This window comes from Paramisgurnus dabryanus, chromosome 3, assembly GCF_030506205.2.
Source record: "Paramisgurnus dabryanus chromosome 3, PD_genome_1.1, whole genome shotgun sequence".
NCBI lineage: Eukaryota > Metazoa > Chordata > Actinopteri > Cypriniformes > Cobitidae > Paramisgurnus > Paramisgurnus dabryanus.
The window spans coordinates 15,578,419-15,597,061 of record NC_133339.1 but is presented as its reverse complement, the minus strand read 5'-3'; the positions used below and the strand labels follow the sequence as shown (position 1 = coordinate 15,597,061).

At 37.0% G+C, this 18,643-nt stretch overlaps 1 protein-coding gene across 1 annotated transcript; it reads left to right on the top strand.

The window, feature by feature from the left end:
• Nucleotides 1-40: 40 nt before the first annotated feature.
• On the top strand, nucleotides 41-16,240 carry rangap1a (RAN GTPase activating protein 1a). Its single transcript, XM_065278419.2, has 16 exons — nucleotides 41-50; nucleotides 5,204-5,326; nucleotides 6,644-6,771; nucleotides 7,669-7,728; nucleotides 8,085-8,264; nucleotides 8,476-8,610; nucleotides 8,786-8,944; nucleotides 9,043-9,156; nucleotides 10,291-10,390; nucleotides 10,993-11,077; nucleotides 11,381-11,501; nucleotides 11,592-11,708; nucleotides 11,808-11,913; nucleotides 11,997-12,085; nucleotides 13,257-13,378; nucleotides 15,153-16,240. Exons 2-16 carry the CDS (start codon nucleotides 5,215-5,217, stop codon nucleotides 15,232-15,234), a joined length of 1,710 nt encoding a protein of 569 aa, XP_065134491.1. The 5' UTR covers nucleotides 41-50; nucleotides 5,204-5,214; the 3' UTR covers nucleotides 15,235-16,240.
• The last annotated feature ends 2,403 nt before the right edge of the window (nucleotides 16,241-18,643 follow it).

The following is an 18,643-nucleotide window of genomic DNA, read 5'->3' as shown; positions in this document are numbered from 1 at the left end:
AGAAAGCGTTGCAGAATCGCACCTAAAGCTAAAACACATCAAAAACTCGGGTAAGTGCAAATTTAAGATTTATACAAGAGCGTTGATCTGTACAGGAGCGCGCATGAAGTGATTCTGTTTATGAGTAGTTGATATTAAATGTTTATTTGTTTGTGTGTGAAAATTTAAACATCTGTAAATGGGTCAAAGACGAGACGTCACCATTTTGGTGTCCGCATCAAATATAATTTACAAAAGTGATTTTACATACAAATAAAACCATATTAAATGCAAGTAAAATGTCTACTTTCATGTTTCAAATAACTTTTGTGAAAATACAATGACAAAATATGAGTTAAATAATGCTCCAAAGTGTAAAATCGTCATTCAGCGTAATGGTCCGGACTATGATTTTACTAATAAATTTTTAAATAAATGTATAAAATACCATGTTAAAAAAAAATGTGCTTCCTTGGCATGTTCACATAAGTGTTGGCTGTTTTATATTAATAGGACTATGTGTTATTTTTTTGTTAAATATTGAAACAACTAGGGGACTTTTGTCCCAAATATGCAGTTTGTCAGAGGTCATTCAGTGTAACGGGATCAGGAAGCCATTTTAAAATTAAATAAACAAACAATAGTAATCAAGCAGTCAGTGACATCATCAAAAGGCCACCTGAAGACCATGTGGTGATTCAGCAAGGTAAGTTTATTGCTCTTAAATATTTGATAATTTCACCTTTTCATAGTGTGGTATCTTGAGTTACAAAAACCACTGTCATTCAGTGAAATGTAAAAAAACACTTTTTTGTTAGATTTTTTGAAAAATAAGTAGATGTTGTGAATAATGATGATAAACATTTCTGGTCAAGTTCACTGTTTGATATAGGTGGCTAGTTGTTAGCTAGCAATATTAGCTTAAGTAAAATTTCCGTCATTCAGGGTAATGTTTGTCATTCGGTGTAATGCAAATTGTCTGTTACACCACAGTGTCATACATAACACTGAATGACAGTGTCACTGTTTAGATAACATTTTTAGCATTGTTTTTATATTTCAGATAAATGAAGGATGTTCAGCACAAACAAAATATATCAAACTTTATCAATATTAATGTTTTAATGCATTTTGATGTTTTAATGTTGTTTTGGTACTGATTTCTTTTAGATGCCCACAAACAAAGAGAGAGTTTCTAGGCACCGGCAGAAAGTAAATGCAGACCCAGTAGCTAGGGCAGCACATTTAGCAAGGAGACGAGAAAGGTATTGAGGAGTGCAATGTAAAAATAATAGGGCTGGGTAGAAAAGATAGATTTCTCGATTTTAATCAATTCTAATTTTGAAGAAACAATAGTGATTTGTAAATCCCAAGAATCGATCTTACAGTCTATTCTGTTTTCAGCTGATGTTAATCAATATCATATTGATTTGAAATTGAATCAAATCGTGAAATTTGTATCCAAGCCTAGCCCTACAAAATAATAGTTTACTGCTGTTTTTAGATAGAGACTGCACCCTACCTATACCACAAGTTAAGAGAGGCCACTGAGGGGATTCTCCACCCATAATACCAATCCTGATAACATGTCATTTATGTTGCCAAACAGAAAGTATTTTTAATGAATAACACGTTTTATATAGATCTATGTCAAAATTGTATGTCAATAATTACATGGAATCTGTATTTCAGCTACCAGAGAAGAAAGCAAGCTGCCTTGGCTGCAAATCCTGATCACCCGTCAATCAGGAATGTATCAGATGCTGCAGCTGAGAAGAGGCGAAAACAATGGCGGGAAAATCAAAGAAAACACAGGGCAGAAGCTAAACTTATAAGGGCAGTTCTGGATCTTACACCAGATTCCTTTGAAGAGCCTCTAGAGGAAAATATTGAAAGACCCTCTCCTGCAGAACCCACTCACCAGCCTCGGTCTCAGCCAGAACCACCATTGCCGTTTTCCACCCCAAAAGAGAATAAAGAAAAGCTGTCTAACAGGTGCAAAAGACTGAAAAAGCTAAATTTAAAATTGAGAAAACAGCTCTTCCAATTGAAAAAACAACTAGCCCAAGCTCAAAAAAAAAATGAAAAGTTAAGGAAGGATATACAAAGGTCAAAGAAACAGAGTAGGGTGAAAATGGCCAGTAAGAGGATAGGGAATTTGAAGGAAAAGTCAGCACGACGAGAAAAGGTCCATTCTTTTCTCAGCAGAGATGAGAACAGCCGACAGCTGTCTGGTAAGAAAGATACTGTAACAAAAAACAAAACTAAACTTCAGAGACGCATCCTCACCAAGACACTGAAAGAACTCCACGGAGAGTATAACTCAGAGGTGACCAAAGAGGAATCCATATCCTACAGACAGTTCTTACGTTTAAGGCCATTTCACATCACTGAGCCAAAAGCAAATGATCGGAACACATGTGCTTGTATAGATCATGAGAATGTTAAACTTCTGGTCGAAAAACTCAAGCAAAAAGGGTTGCTTAAAACGTCAAGCACTTCTGAGCTAATAGCAGCCATCGTCTGTGACCCCCGCCAAAGAAACTGCATGTACCGTGTATGTGCCAAGTGCTGCTATAATGAAATTGAGGCTGATGTGCCTGAAGAATCTGTAAAGATTATGTGGCAACAGTGGGAAAGACAGAAGACTGTAGAAGGGGATAAGCCATTCACCAACATTGTGAAGAAGACAAACAATGGGACCTGGCATGATCTACTGAAAGTCTTTAATAGTAAGCTTGACTCTCTAGCAAGACACCAGTATAATTGGCTCCACCAGGCAGAACAGTGTAGACATCTAAAAGAGACCCTGTCTGATGAAGAGGCTGTACTCCACATGGACTTTTCAGAAAACTATGCCTGCAAATTGGCCACTGAAGTGCAGGCATTTCATTTTGGTGGCAACCGAAGACAGGCTACCATTCACACAAGTGTAGCATACACAACTAAGAGTCACCAGTCCTATGTTACAATTTCAAATTCTTTGCGTCATGATGAGCGTGCTATCTGGGCTCACCTTAAACCAGTACTGCAGCATTTGAGGGATCAAAATCCTTCAATCACCACACTACACTGCATGAGTGATGGCCCAGTAACCCAGTACAGAAATCGCAAGAATTTTTACCTGCTCAGCACAGTTCCTTTTCTCTTTGGGTTCAAAAAAGTGACATGGAACTTCTCAGAGAAAAGTCATGGCAAAGGGGCACCAGATGGAGTGGGTGGTGCTGCCAAGAGATGTGCTGATGACTTTGTACGAAAGGGAGGAGATATCCAGGACCCAAAAGATCTCTTCAATGTCCTTCAAGACAAAGCATCAAACATCAAATACTTTTGGATTGATGAGGCTGAGGTAAGCAGATATGACGAAGCTGTTCCAAATAAGTTGCCACATGTGAAAGGCACTTTAAAAATCCACCAAATTGTGGCAAACAAGCCTGGGATGATCCACCATCGAGAGTTATCCTGTTTCTGCTCCAGAATAAATGCTACTTGTGAATGTGGACCATCAGTGCAGATCGACTTCCAAACCCTCCAAGAGGTCAGTGGAACAAATACAGAAGCCTCTGTGATATTGGAACCTGATGATGACTCATCCGGCAAATTTGTAGTGGTCCTCTATGATGGCAAGCCCTTTGTTGGGAAGGTTTTGGGGGCTAAAGGTGATGAATTAGAGGTTAGCTGCATGCATCAAAGTGGAGCTGGAAAGAATGCATTTGTGTGGCCTCAGACACCAGACAAACTATTTTACTTCACATCTGATGTGAAGGCAATAGTGTCTGAACCTGAGCCATTAACCCGGAAAAAGTCCAAACTCACTACAGCAGACTGGGAGAAATTTATTGAGTAGGCATCTCTCTCTCTTTCTGTGTTATTGATAAAATGAGAGAAATTGATTGTATTACAACCACTTTTTTCACAATTGTTAAGGTGTGTGTTATTTTGTCCTTCAAGTTCCAATTTTTCAATTAAATGAGGGATATTGATTATATTACCACCAGTTCAGTTAATTTTTACGAATATGACACGCATTGTGGAATAAAATGATTTTTCATTTCAGCATCTGTGTTTGTGATTTGTTTAGGAATTAAATGATACAGAATAATATTCAAAACATTGCAATAATGGAAACAATGACACTATTTTAGTCAAAAATGTCATTCAGTGTAACAAACCATGGTCATTCAGTGTAACAGATATATTTATGTCGAAATGAAACAATATACTTATTCTGAGCTGTACTTATTAAAATATGTAAAATAATGTGTGATCCCACAAAATTTTATTTGATTTGAATTGATTTTCACTTCCTTACAAAAACTTCTTGCTGACAAATGGGTAAAACCTAATGGTTTAAAGGATATTGGCGAAGTATAATGCTTTAAAATGACAAATAGTTAGTATTTGGTGTCTGCACTGTGATCTTTAAATAGAGTCCTGTAATGTGTCATCAAATAATACTTTTTCTAAAAATGTCTGATAATATTTTTTTGCATAAAAATATTGTTACACTGAATGACATTTTAGTTGGTGTCTTCAGTAAAATCCCAGTAAAAATGTATGGTAGTTATTATTTTTTGCTCGGAAAAATATAAAGTTAAACAGGACACATTCTAATGTATGTGAAAAAGACAAAACTTAAATCTCTTTTACACTTTTATTTTTTTTATGCTTAAAACCCCCTTTTCGTCTTTGACCCAAATACATGTGTGATGTCAGTCAGATGAGTGAATAGATTTGAACAACAACAGCTAACTAGTAAAACAGTTTTAAAACATCATTTTTTATTTTACAAATGTAAATCCCAATCTCAGTGATTGAATGTTGGTAAGTTACAATATTAAAATATTTATATTCATAACCGAATGCCTGAGGCTAACATCAAGAAATGACATCACTCTCATGTGTAACAGTTATCTGACAAACTCGGATTTGCATGAGGAAATGTGTGACAGTAAAGCAAACTGTTTAACTTACAGCTCAAATAATCTTGTTAAATAAACATTTTATATTACATTTAGTTATTTACTACTAAATCTGTTTAGTACCCGTGTCTTCTGCTTCTCTAACTGCAGACAGATTAGATCATCATTACAGCTGACAGATCAGATGATGGGATTCTTGTAGTATTTTGCAGATATATCACACACAGGCTGAACTAATCTGTGTTTACATGTCTGTTTACATGTCTGTTTACATGTCTGTTTACATGTCTGTTTACATGTAGTTAATGTCAGGATGGCATCTGATGATGTGAGACAGCTCGCAGACTCGCTGGCTAAAACTCAAGTCACCGAAGGAGAACTGAGTTATAAAGGACGAGGACTCAAACTAGACAATGCACAGTCTGGTGAGCACACACACATGCACACGGGTACACACGTATACTCTCAAATGCATACATGTATATACACCCAGACACACTATAACAGACACACACACGTAAACACATGTTAGGTTATGTTATTTACAGGTTACTTTAAATAGACATGATGGTTTTAATACAGAGCAATTTAAATGTCCTAAACTCCACCCCTTCCCCAAATCTCTTAAATCATCACAGTCAGATATAAAACACTCTTTAGCATGTTTCTTCAAGATCATTTGTTGATGGGGATTTATGAAGTAGACTGGACACGTAAAGTGAAAGTGACGTAATGACTAATGTATGGTAACCCATAATTGTAATGTGACCTCTGCATTTAACCCATCCAGTGAGTAGAACAGCACAATCTTTTAGTCTTAAAATGAAGATCATGATTCTGAATGCCAACAAAAAAAACTACTTAGAATTTACTAGAGACAGAATATGAAGTGCTGCAATCTCTTTAAAATATACTTTTTTAATTATAATTTTTTTTAAATGGGAAAGATTCAATGACTCACACTTTAAAGAAAAATGCAGCATGATGTTAAAACAACTTTGTTTTGTAAGTCAATTCAACCTACTGTTTTAAGTTTTGACTTTAAAAAGTTCACATAACTTATAAAAACAAGTTGAAATTGTAATAAATTTTAATGTAAGTATATAAAAAAAAAAAGTCAAACTCAGAGGCACTGCTGTTTCTGAAACTAACGTTCTCACCAAACTGAAATTAAAGACAGTGTTTTGAGTTTTCCTCATCTGTGTCATGATGTTTCCACATGTGATATCAAGAAGCAAGGTAATGTGCACGTGACGTGACGACGAGAGGTGACGCGCTGCGTAATCGATTTACTGACTGTTTTACTGAGATTTCTAATCTCGAATTGCCTGTTCAAAGCGCAGATGAAGCTTGTGAAGAGTGAACCAATTAATAATTGCCACTGTTTTAACCCCCCCACACATGATGACTGCTGCAACTCCATGCATATTTCAATATTCCGTATTTCTGTCAAAGGTTTAATAGACAGACAAATTGTTATAAGCTAGGAATGAGATTGTGTGGGTGCTTTAATCAAGGTCATGATGTTTTTACGATTAATCATTCAGCCATATCATGAACACACACACACACCTCTGGTCCCCCTCAATCGCATCCTGCCGGCCATGAGACTCACCAAACTCGGCAACTCTCGGGTCACTGACTCTCTAACCACGACATTTATACACTTGAATGGTGATCTGATGTTTCTGGTATGTTGTATGAAAGAGTAACTGATGTCAAATGTGTTTGTTTGTGTTTAGTGGATGAGATGGTGAAGGAGATTGTGAAGTTTGATGGTCTGCGGGCGCTCAGACTGGAGGGAAACACCGTTGGTGTGGAGGCTTCACAGACCATCGCTAAAGCCCTGGAGAACAAGAAGGACCTACAGGTACTTCATAAATAAATGTGATTAAATAAGCTAAAGAATCTGATCTAGATTTATAGACAGGGTTCCCACGGCTCCTTGAAATCCTTGAAAGTTTGTGAATCTGGGGAACAAAATTCAATGCCCTGGGAAGTTTTTGAAAATATACATACATAAATACAGGTTATTGAAAGTGCTTGAATCCATTTTATGCAAGAAGTTTTCTGGAAAAAAATCCATATTATTCCCTGTGTAGTGTAGGATAATATCATAAAAATTCTTTTTAAGCACTCGTGCTAAACTGTTCGCTTTAAATGCTTTTATCTTCTGTATGCGAATGTTGATTCATACCAAAATGCTTTTTTGCATAGTTGTGTTTGACACATGAAAACGTCTGGGGTTACGTATGTAACTGTTGTTTCCTGAGAAGGGAACGAGACGCTGCGTCTCCCTTGCCATACTTCCTGCGTCCCTGTAACGCCGTCTTTGCCAATATTTCTATATTTGGATATGATAATGCCTTACCATTGGTTGAATTTGATATACACATTCAGACGCACTTACCCCTGGAGGCATCCCCAAAGTGTCACCGCAGTGACGCAGCGCGAGTTCCCTTAAAAGGGAACTATAAAAATGTATCTTAAAGATAACACAGTGTAACCTTGCTCTCACTTGAAATGTGTCCCCACATTTAGTCCTTGAATTTGAGAGTATTGGACCTGGAAAGTCCTTGAAAGGTCCTTGAATTTGAAGTTAACTAAGTTGTGGGAACCCTGTATAGATGACTCAAGCAACTAAACAGCTTCGCACTTAAAACTACTCTGAATACCATAATAATACTTTAGCAACCACCCAGAATACCCTAGCAACCTGTACAGGCAAACACTACTCATAGAGTTGATCATTTTCTCTTCCCATCAGTGCTGTTACTGGAGTGATATGTTCACCGGCCGTCTGCGAGCTGAGATTCCACCTGCGCTGGTAAGGACTGATCTAAGATCTGCTCGATGTGTCATTCAGTGGTTTGAGTAATCTCAGAAGCAAATGGTTGTGTTTATGGGCTGCAATGCGATTAATCGCGACTAATCATTTGTAAAATAAAAGTTTTTGTTTACATAATATATGTGTATAATTATCTTTATATAAATACACACACATGCATGTATAACTTAAAAAATATATATTTATATATTAAGTATTTATAATTAGATATATTATATATATTATACACAGTAAACATATATATCATAAAATATTTATTTCGCAAACGATTAGTCACGATTAATCGTTATGCAGCCCTAGAGAACAGACTGATGTGAATGATTCTGATGCTGTAGGTCTCTCTGGGTGAAGCGATCGTCACGGCCGGTGCTCGGCTGAAGGTTCTGGACCTGAGCGATAACGCTTTTGGACCTGATGGAGTTAAAGGTATCGAGAAGCTGCTGAAGAGCACCGCCTGCCACTCGCTGGAGGAACTGCGTCTGAACAACTGCGGAATGGGCATTGGTGGAGGAAAGGTGGGCGGAGTTTATGGTGATGATGTCATTCGTTTGTTCGTGTTGGGTCAGATTTTGATCTTGTAAGCAGAAATATAGACACTAGATCAGTTAAACATTACATGAACTATAGTTTTATTAGTTAACAGCTCTCAGGTAGTCCCATGGTTCTGGGTGACAGTATATAAAGTACTCTTCATCCATTCAACCAGGCTTGTTATCTGTTATCTAGATTCTGGCGGAGGCTCTGACGGTGTGTCACCAGGAATCGACTGCAGCTGGCGCTCCTCTGCGGTTGAAGGTTTTCATCGCCGGCAGAAACCGACTGGAGAATGATGGAGCCACAGCACTTGCAAAGGCGTTTCAGGTTCTTCTCAACCCATACACAAAACCTTAAACTAACATCATGATGTTTAACTAATGCATGATATTATAAAGCCTTAATTCTGATCATTTTATTTCCATTTACTTTGTTTTAAGTAAGTGTAACATGCTTTTACAATACTCATTTATTTCATTGAGTTGTCTCTGTCTTTTCTCAGCTGATTGGGAGTCTGGAGGAGGTGCACATGCCCCAGAATGGAATAAATTACCCAGGAGTCTCTGCTTTAGCCACGGCTATGCAGCGCAATCCTCAGTTGCGTGTCCTCAATCTCAACGACAACACCTTCACCAAGAAAGGAGCTATAGCCATGGCCGAGGTGCACATCAGACACATATACAGTGAACAAACCACACTGACTTACTGGCAAAATAAAGTTGCATGTTTGTGATTCTCTTTTTCTCTTGTGTTTGTTAGGCACTGAAACACTTAAGGAATGTGCAGGTGATAAACTTTGGTGACTGTCTTGTACGTTCAGAAGGAGCTTTTGCCATCGCAGAGACTGTGAAAGAAGGACTGCCACTGCTAAAGGTACTGATAGATAGGGTTGGGTACCGAACACCGGTAGCTATATGACAGGTATGTACAGGACTAAAGCAGAACGCAGATTTCGCTGCTTTTTTGGTGCCTCTTAAATGGCTGAACGGTCGACTGAAATATTTTGCCCTCTCTGGTGCTGAAGCATCATCATTCACCAGTAGGGCTGTGTATCGATTCAGATGTTCCAGATCGATTCAAATTTGATTCACAAGCTATCGATTCGATTTCGATTCTCTGTCCGATTTTCGATTCCGATTCTCAGGCCAATTTTTATACTCGATTCAACTTAAAGAGTATAGATTTAATACAAATACTATATTTATAAAAAAGAACAGTGAACATAATTTTACAAGAGTAATTAATAAAAGAAATTAAGGCCCAATCCCATTTCTCTGTCTTACCCCTTACCCCTACCCCTTAGTTTTTCACGAAAGCGAAAGGGCTATCCCAATTGGGCCTTGCTCTCAGGTGAATGTGCAAAACTAAGGGGTAGGGGTAAGGGGTTAGACAGAGAAATGGGATTGGGCCTAAGAGCTACAAACCTGTATATTAAACTCTTTTATTTTAGGTACACTTGGGTACATTAAAGCAGAACCCATCCCTAATTTTTTAAATGCATACAATTATGTTAAATACAATAAAATTTTGGTGCAAGATGAAAAATGTATGCTGAAAAAAGCCAGAACAGTTTAGTGGCGATAACTAGTAATTAGATTAACGTTAATCTGACATTCAATGTTTGCGGAAATAAATATGAAAAAAAAATCGATTCGTGGCTTTTAAGAATCGATTTTGAATCGACCACAGAAAAAACTCGATTAATCGAAAAATAGATTTTTTTTGCTCAGCCCTATTCACAAGTATCGCACATGATCGCTAGTTAAATTATACTGCATTCATTTGGTGTTAATAATTTCCTGACTTTACTTATGATCAGTACTCATAGATGATCAATACTCATAGATGATCAGTGCTGATAGATGATCAGTGCTCATAGATGATCAGTACTCATAGATGATCAGTACTCATAGATGATCAGTACTCATAGATGATCAGTACTCATAGATGATCAGCATTAGTAAATGATCAATACTGTCAGTGAATGTAAGTTGTGGTCTCTTGCAGGAGTTGAATCTGTCATTTGGTGAAGTGACTGAAGACGCTGCTCTGGAGGTGGCTCGATCAGTTCAACACAAAGATCACTTAGAAAGACTCGACTTGAACGGTACAAATACACACAGACACAATAACACAAACAACAGACCTGCTGCATTTCAGAAGTTACTTTTATATCTACACATTTTCTTCTGGGACCCTGGGACAACCAAAAGGGAAGAAGTCTATCCTCATATAGTTTACAAAATTTTGTGGGAGTTTATCAAACTAATCTGTAATTGTGCAAGCACCTGTAACCTTGCTAGGTAGAAATTTCTATTATAAAAGAAAATCAGACAAACTGGATAAATGTAAGGTTGTGTTCATACACTGTAACAGATGTATGCAAATGGCATACAGGAAATTATTCAGTTTATAGTAAATGGGGACAAGATAAACGTGTTAAAAAAGATACATAGTATGTTCATCATTTACTAATAAGATGGATAAAATTTTTTGATTAATCACAACTAATAATTAATCATTTGTCAGCCATTTTTATACATTCAAATGTTGCTATAAACTACAGCTCTTCTTGTACTTCATAGACATTAAAATGTCTTGCATACCTACATAAATTAAACCTGCAGAAAGCCTGAGTCAATGTTGTATCAGCCACTGATCGTGTTTACATGTATTTGTGCTGACCTGTGGTTGTGTTTGTGTGTTTAGGTAACTGTTTAGGTGAAGAAGGTTGTGATAAACTTCGAGAGCTCACAGAAAGCATGAAGTTGGGTCAGATACTCGGATCTCTGAGGTATCAGCAGTGAGACAGAAACACAACAGATATCAAATATTTGATTCATATACAGTACTGACATCCACTAAAGAAACTAACACATTGTTTTTACTACATCCCTGTATGAATGTAAATGACAGGAATGATAGAAAACTAATTTATTATACATGTAATAATGTGTAAGATCTAAACCAACAATACATAAATGCATCTGCTGATGATATTTTGTCATAATGACTGGTGACATTAATACCATGAGAGTTAAACAAATTTAAATAACGTTCTCATCATGTTCTAATGGATGATCCTTTACCTGCACAGTGATGATGAGGGAGAGCCTGAGGAAGATGAAGAAGATAGTGAGGATGAAGATTTGGAGGAGGAAGAAGAAGAAGATGAGGAGGAGGGAGAAGAGGATGAAACACACAATGAATCAGATCTGGTTTGATGACCTTTTGAAGAACTAAAACATGATAGAGATTAAGACTGAGATCAGTACTAAGTGTGTGTGTCTGTGTGTGTCTGTGTGTAGTTTCAAACTCCACCGTCAGCACCTCGACCCCCAGACGTCTCCTCTTTTCTCAGTTTTCCGTCTCCAGACAAACTCCTGCGACTCGGAGAAAAGAGAAGCTCACTTATTCAGCAGCAGGTCTCTTTACACAAACACACAATCTCAATAAGAGACACACATTGATGTATTAAATCAGAGTGTGACATGACATGTGTTATGTGTTGTGTATTTTTACAGGTGGATGTTCAGGATGTAAGCAGGATAGCAGAGGTGTTTCTGAAGATCTCGTCTGTATATAAAGAGGATGATGTTCAGGTGAAATCAGCTGTACTGGAGAGTATCGGTGAGATGCTGCACACATCTGTGAGACAGACATGAAATCATCTGAGAGACGTTTGACTGACACTCTTGTGTGTTTGTTTTCAGATGCTGTGATGAAGAAAGCTTTCTCCACACCTTCATTTCAGCCCTTGATTTTTGTCTCCTCATTACTGGTGATGCTCGGACTGCTGAAGGTGATTATTAGTGTTTGGATGAAGTCTAAAGGGGGTTTTGTAGCACAATGATGGTCTTTTTCTAAAAAATTTTTAAACTTATGAATAATTTGTGTTGTTTTTATTTGTATGCATATATTAGTGTGTATATTTAACACACTGGTGAAAGGTAAACATGCAGCCACACAATTATGTAGTAGTTCTGCTTTATTATTTTGAGTGATGACAGTAATAACAATGATGGTGAGGGTTTCGTGTGTGTTGTCCGACTGTGCATTAACAACAGACGCAAATGAATTTGCACCTGGAATTCGTGCCTGAAATTTGCCCATACGCACCTGAATTTTGCCCCTTAAATCTGAATACGCAATTAAGCTTAATTTGCCGGCTTAAGCTACCTTGTAATCCATAGACTGTAAAAAAAAGATGGATAACGCGACATCGCATCCCTCCATTGTAATGAATTGAAGCTAAAAATGTCCCACCATAGTTGGTGCCATGTTGTGTAAAAACGTAAGTTTGGAGCCAGAAGGAAACGTCCGTGGAGCCAAAGGCGGAGCCGCGGTATCAAACTTCCGCCCAAACGCTCGCATGCCCAATTCAACCACGCCTTAATCATAATGACACGGCCCATTTCTATAGCATCAAATTATTAGCTAAAATAAAACGTATCACAAAAAAGAACACTTGAATAAATATTAGGGTGATATCAACTACCTGAAAGAACCAAAACCATCTTTCGGAAACCTTTATTGGAAGTGTAAATATTTTTTATTTAGAGCAGAGTCCTATTCGTTTGCATGAAGAGGGTGGGGTTTATGACTTGTACTGTAGCCAGCCACCAGGGGGCGATCAACAAGCCAGCGGCTTCACTTTTTAAGACTTATGAGGCACACCCGTTATAGTCTGAATATGTATATTTATAGCTCAAATTGAGTCAAGAGTGTTTTTTACAGCGACCTCCTCACTTTCTTCTAAGTAAGCTCCTGATTGGTTAAGTTCAGATTTTTCTACGTCAAACACCGAAATGCTCAATTCTCGCGAATCACTGTAGTGTCGTATCTTACTGTACAGCTGTATAAATCTGAAGTCTGAATTTAATCAGTTAACTCATAAAGTTCAGTCAGCTTGTCTCTCTCTATCTTTCTTTCTTTCTCTCTCTTTTTCTTTCTCTTCTTTTCTCCATGTGTAGAGTGAAGATAAGTTAAAGCCGGTGAGGGTTGTATCAGGACATCTACAGTGTTTGGAGCATGCAGTAAAACAGAGTTATTTTCCTAAAGAACACATCACAGTTCTCAATGCTTTCATGTCCAGGTAACCACACACACACACACACACACACACACACACACATTAATGACCTGCAAACATTTACTTTAATAATGTAACTCAAAGGGCCCTATAATACACCTGGCACAATGCTATGCGCCATGCAAGTGTTTTTTTGCTAGTTTCAGCGCGGCACATTTATCATTTTCTATTGTTTAAATGACAATTACATTTGTGCGCCCATTGAGGCAACTAAAATAGACTACGCAATTGACCAACTAAAACCTGCTCTGAAGTCAAAGGTGCAATATTGTTTTTGTTATTTAATGGGCGTGTTAGTAATATGCGCCTACATACAGGACGACAATGCGGGTTTGCTTATCACACACATGGACAGCACACAAACATTTTTAAATATGAAAAATTAAAGAATTAAAATGTAAAAGATTATTATTGAGTCTCTTGGACATAAATGAGCACAGATTATGAGACATTAGAAGTCGTAAAGAGCTGCTTCATCTGTAGCTTGATAAATAATTGAATGTTTTTCTTTAAACTAATGCAAATATTGCATCTACTTAAAAAAAAAATTTGTAATGCTTCCCCATGGATATATTGTAAATGATGACTTTGTGTGGATATGATGAGATGAGAATGTTTTTTAAGTAATGTTTTTCAAAACACTCATGGCTCCACATAAAAACGTTACGTTGTTTTTCATTGCTTTGTTCGCCAAATGTATGTTAATGGACTACAGTATGAGAGACATTAGCGCGACACTTTCTTAAGTTTACTCATCAAGAGTTCTGATCTTTGAAGGGCATACTGTGATGATCACGTCTGGACACATTGATCCGCATGTGCATCTGTGCGTACAGAAAGCTGCATATTTTAGTGCCTCTTTGTGGTTAAATACATCCACACCGCAGACATGTTGCTTTAGACAAGCACATGAAGGTCGTGGTTTCTGTTTGCGTCATCACAACATTTTGTCCGTATTGTTACGGAGATAAAAGTATTTCGGCCAAAATCTGAAAATGCTCTTTTGGGAAATTTTCGGACGAAAATCTTCGGTGGCCAAATATTCGGTGCAGATAAAAACTTTTTATCTTTACTTCCATGACTGAAAGAAAACTTTTAAAGAGAACCAAAGGTTTTGATACAAAACATATTTCGATACAAAAAACAAGGTAGTTTTTAACATCAATCTTAAACTGGTGGTCTTCTTCCTCTGATTAGTTTTTCAAACTCTGTCATCTAAATAGGGAATCGGCATTGCGCGAACACAACAGGCTTTTAAAGGGGATGAGAGCTGAGACTCTCATTGGTTCATTGCACATTACTCCCTAAACACACCCAATACTCATTACAAAAATTGGAACAACCCCTTTAGACTGTGCACAAGGTGCACAAACAGTTTTCCTGTTGTTAAATGAACAAACGTGGATTTAGACCTTGCACTTGGATCATGAAAATAGGGCCCAAGGTCTGTTGACATACACACACACAGAGCTACTGAAGGCGACACAGCCAATCAGAGCAGAGCTCAACATTATTATTCATGACCCTTTCAAATAAGGGTCCATTTCAATATAGAGATAAATCCTAGGGTTGTAAATGGACATGTAAAACTGACTCTGGATCATTTTTGCACTTAATAAAGCCACAAACCTTTTGTGTAGATATTAGAAAACAGATTATTACAATGCCTTCTTTAGCAACTTTAAAGAGATTTTTCTTCTGAACTGTCATGTTAAATTGTCAGATGAATATATTTGAGTGATTAATGATTTTTTATTGTTCTGTGTTTAACTTCCAGACAGAATAAATCACTGGAGTCATGCGGCAGCGCTCGAGATCGACTGAAATCCACACTACAGAAACTCACAGCAGAGAGCTAAACACACAATCACACACACAAACAATTATACACACAATAATGATTGTGAACACATTTCTGTATTCTTCTGTATTTTAAGCTGAAATGATTTCATAGTAATGTTATCAGATTTTCATGTGTTTATTACCTCATCTGACTCCTGATGCCTTATGCATTGACTCCATTCATTGTGGAAAACACATTTACAAACAGTAAAAGATCTTTGGAAAAAGAAAAAAACTTTCCTTGACCTTTTTCCATCTGCTTATAATAATGTGTTAGATAAGTAAGATTAGATATTGTAGTAAGACATGGACACAGTTATTAAAACATAATGGGGTGGTTTCCGGACAGGGCTTATCCTTTAGTCCTAGAATAAAATGCATGTTTGAGGTGCTTTAATTTAAAAACATCTTGCCATATCTTAACATATATCAGTGCTATTATTTTGTCTTCAGATCCACAACAGTATTGTTCTTTTGTAAGGTTTGTTTGTAAAAACTATTAAATGTCCTAATATAGCCTAACTAAGACCTAGTCCTGGATAAGTACATTTACTAAGTATAGTTAAAGTGTTTAGTGCACTTTTTTCACCTGGTATATAAAACCCACACTTGTTAGAAAAACATTTTTAAAGCTGTGAACAAAACATCACAAAGCAGTTTATTTAAATTATATGCAGTGTTTATTCACAAGTTTTAACAATGTTTCTCTTTTGTTAAAATGATCCTTTGTCACATTTGTCCAATTTTTAATTGCAGATAAGCAAACATTACAATGCAATCTTTGTTAAATCTATTTAAAAGTATAGTTTTCGACAAAAAAAGTTAGAAATATTTTAGTTAAGTCTTTTAGTGTTTTCTAAAGATCTACAGACATTATTACAACCACAATAACAATGAATATTAGTTTTGTTTTTGCTGTGTTAGTCAAAAACTTACAGCATTTTTAAATGCTTGTCCTGTGTTTTGACTGAATGTGTGGTTGATTGTATAGGTTTTGCATTTACTGCATGCATTTCTGCATTACTGGATGCCACAACAGCTAATGAAAATAATTCAGGATTTATTTTATTTAAATTATATATTTTTTTTTAAATAAATGAAGTACATTCTGCACACCTTGACCAAGTGAATTACATTTAAGTTTTTTTATTTAGATAATAGAATTTATTTTCCAAACAAAATAAATATATCAAACACTAGCTCTTTTCACCTACACAAATTGGACACATTTATGCTTTGTTATCACAGAAATAAGTCTAGACAATATGATCAGGACACAGCTATTTACCTCATAAGTAAGGTTAAGGAACATTGCAGCCATATCACCCTGTAGCCCAAGACAGCTTGCCCACTGAAGCTAAGCAGGGCTGAGCCTGGTCAGTACTTGGATGGGAGACCACCTGGGAAAACCAGGTTGCTGCTGGTAGAGGTGTTAGTGAGACCAGCAGGGGGTGCTCACCCTGTGGTCTCCGTGGGTCCTAACACCCCAGTATAGTGATGGGGACACTATACTGTCAAAAAAAAGCACCGTCCTTCGGATGAGACGTTAAACCGAGGTCCTGACTCTCTGTGGTCATTAAAAATCCCAGGATGTCCTTCGAAAAAGAGTAGGGGTGTGCCCCGGCATCCTGGCCAAACTTGCCCATTGGCCTACTAATCATCCCTTATACTAATTGGCTATATCACTCTGTCTCCTCTCCACTAATAAGCTGGTGTGTGGTGGGCGTTCTGGCGCAATATGGCTGCCGTCGCATCATCCAGGTGGATGCTGCACATTGGTGGTGGTTGAGGAGAATCCCCCGTTCATATGTAAAGCGCTTTGAGCACTGGAAAAGCGCTATATAAATGTAACTAATTATTATTTATTATTATTAATTATAATTATTATAATTAATTAACATTAAATATTCATTAAAAAAATGTTATTAGCCCATTTTTCCCATACTGCAAAAAATATATTTAGTTTTCATATATTAATACATATTTCAAAATGGATTTTAGGGGCAACAAATACATTTCTAATTGTGAAAAAAGGAATCCAATGCACTCTTCTCCTTTTCTGTGAACGTGTTTTGCATGCCACCAAACAGCAGCAACCAAACTTTCCTTTTTGAAGGCACAAAACAAAAACTCATGTTTGAAAAATTCCGACAAAGAAACGTCTGGATCAGCAAAAACCGAGTTAACATCAGTGGTACTGCTTTTCCATGATGGAGACAACTGTGTGAGGTAAAGTGTCTAAAAGAGGTAGGTACATTTTGATAGATGTAGATAGTAATGCGTTATGTGGTGTTTGAAGGCAGCGTCGCTTTTGACTGCGATTTGCATGGATGGTAGGATTATGATTTCAATGCTAGCAGGCTACAAGTTAGCACTTTTCAAAATCAGCTACACTTAAAGCAACAATCATACATTCCTAGCAAACAGGTTTTTGTATTGATAGATTCTTTCAAGAATTGGGTGACATCAGTGACTGACATGAGTAATACTGTAAGGCAGGGCATTTCAAATCTTACCATGAGGGGCCGAACACTACTGAGTTTAGTTCCAACCCTAATCAAACTTACCCACCTGTGATTGTCTAGTTGATCATGAAGACCTTGATTAGCTTGCTCGGGTGTGTTTGATCAGGGTTGGAGCTAAACTATGAAGTGCTCGGTAGTGATACAAAGTCCAATTTATTTCTGCGAACCGGCTCTTTCGGACAGTTCGGCTACAAATGACCAGTTTTGACTAGCCTACAACTTGGATAAGATTCCTAAAAGACACTGATGTGTTCTACATATCAAATATAACGAATAAAGAAACTTGTCTTTTAAACTCATTGGTCTTCTTTAAACAACTACAATATGATTTGCATGCACAATAAATCGTACTAAAACTAAAGATTTTTTAATAAAACAAGCATATCGAGAAACGAATAAAACAAGAATCTTCATGCATCAGGTTCGTACAAATCCTCAGTGATTCATACGTAGTGTCAGCAACTCATCCGTCAGAATCGTCGACAATCCTCGAGTCAGCAATCAACCACGAACTTCGTTCAAATGCTATTTTTCAAAAAAACATTTTTCAAGAACTACAACAAACATCTGGATAAAACTTTGTTGTTCAGCATTCTTAAGATGGCTGAATGTTTGTATAGTATTTATCTGCAGGTTTACTTTCACTTTTGGTAGTTACTCTTCACTACTGATAGTTCTGATGTTATAGATTCATTGAGGTTAGAGAAAATGAAGAGAGATTCATGCAAAATAATTATCCTTTGGTATTTATTCAACATGATCTCACGGCAAGTCATGAAATATTTGATACATTTATTTGTGTCCATGGCACGAAAGCTTTTATCATGCCTTGAGCTCAAATGTCTTTTTTCATGTCACTCACATGAATCTCTATAAAAAGTTTTTCGTGTCAATGGCACAA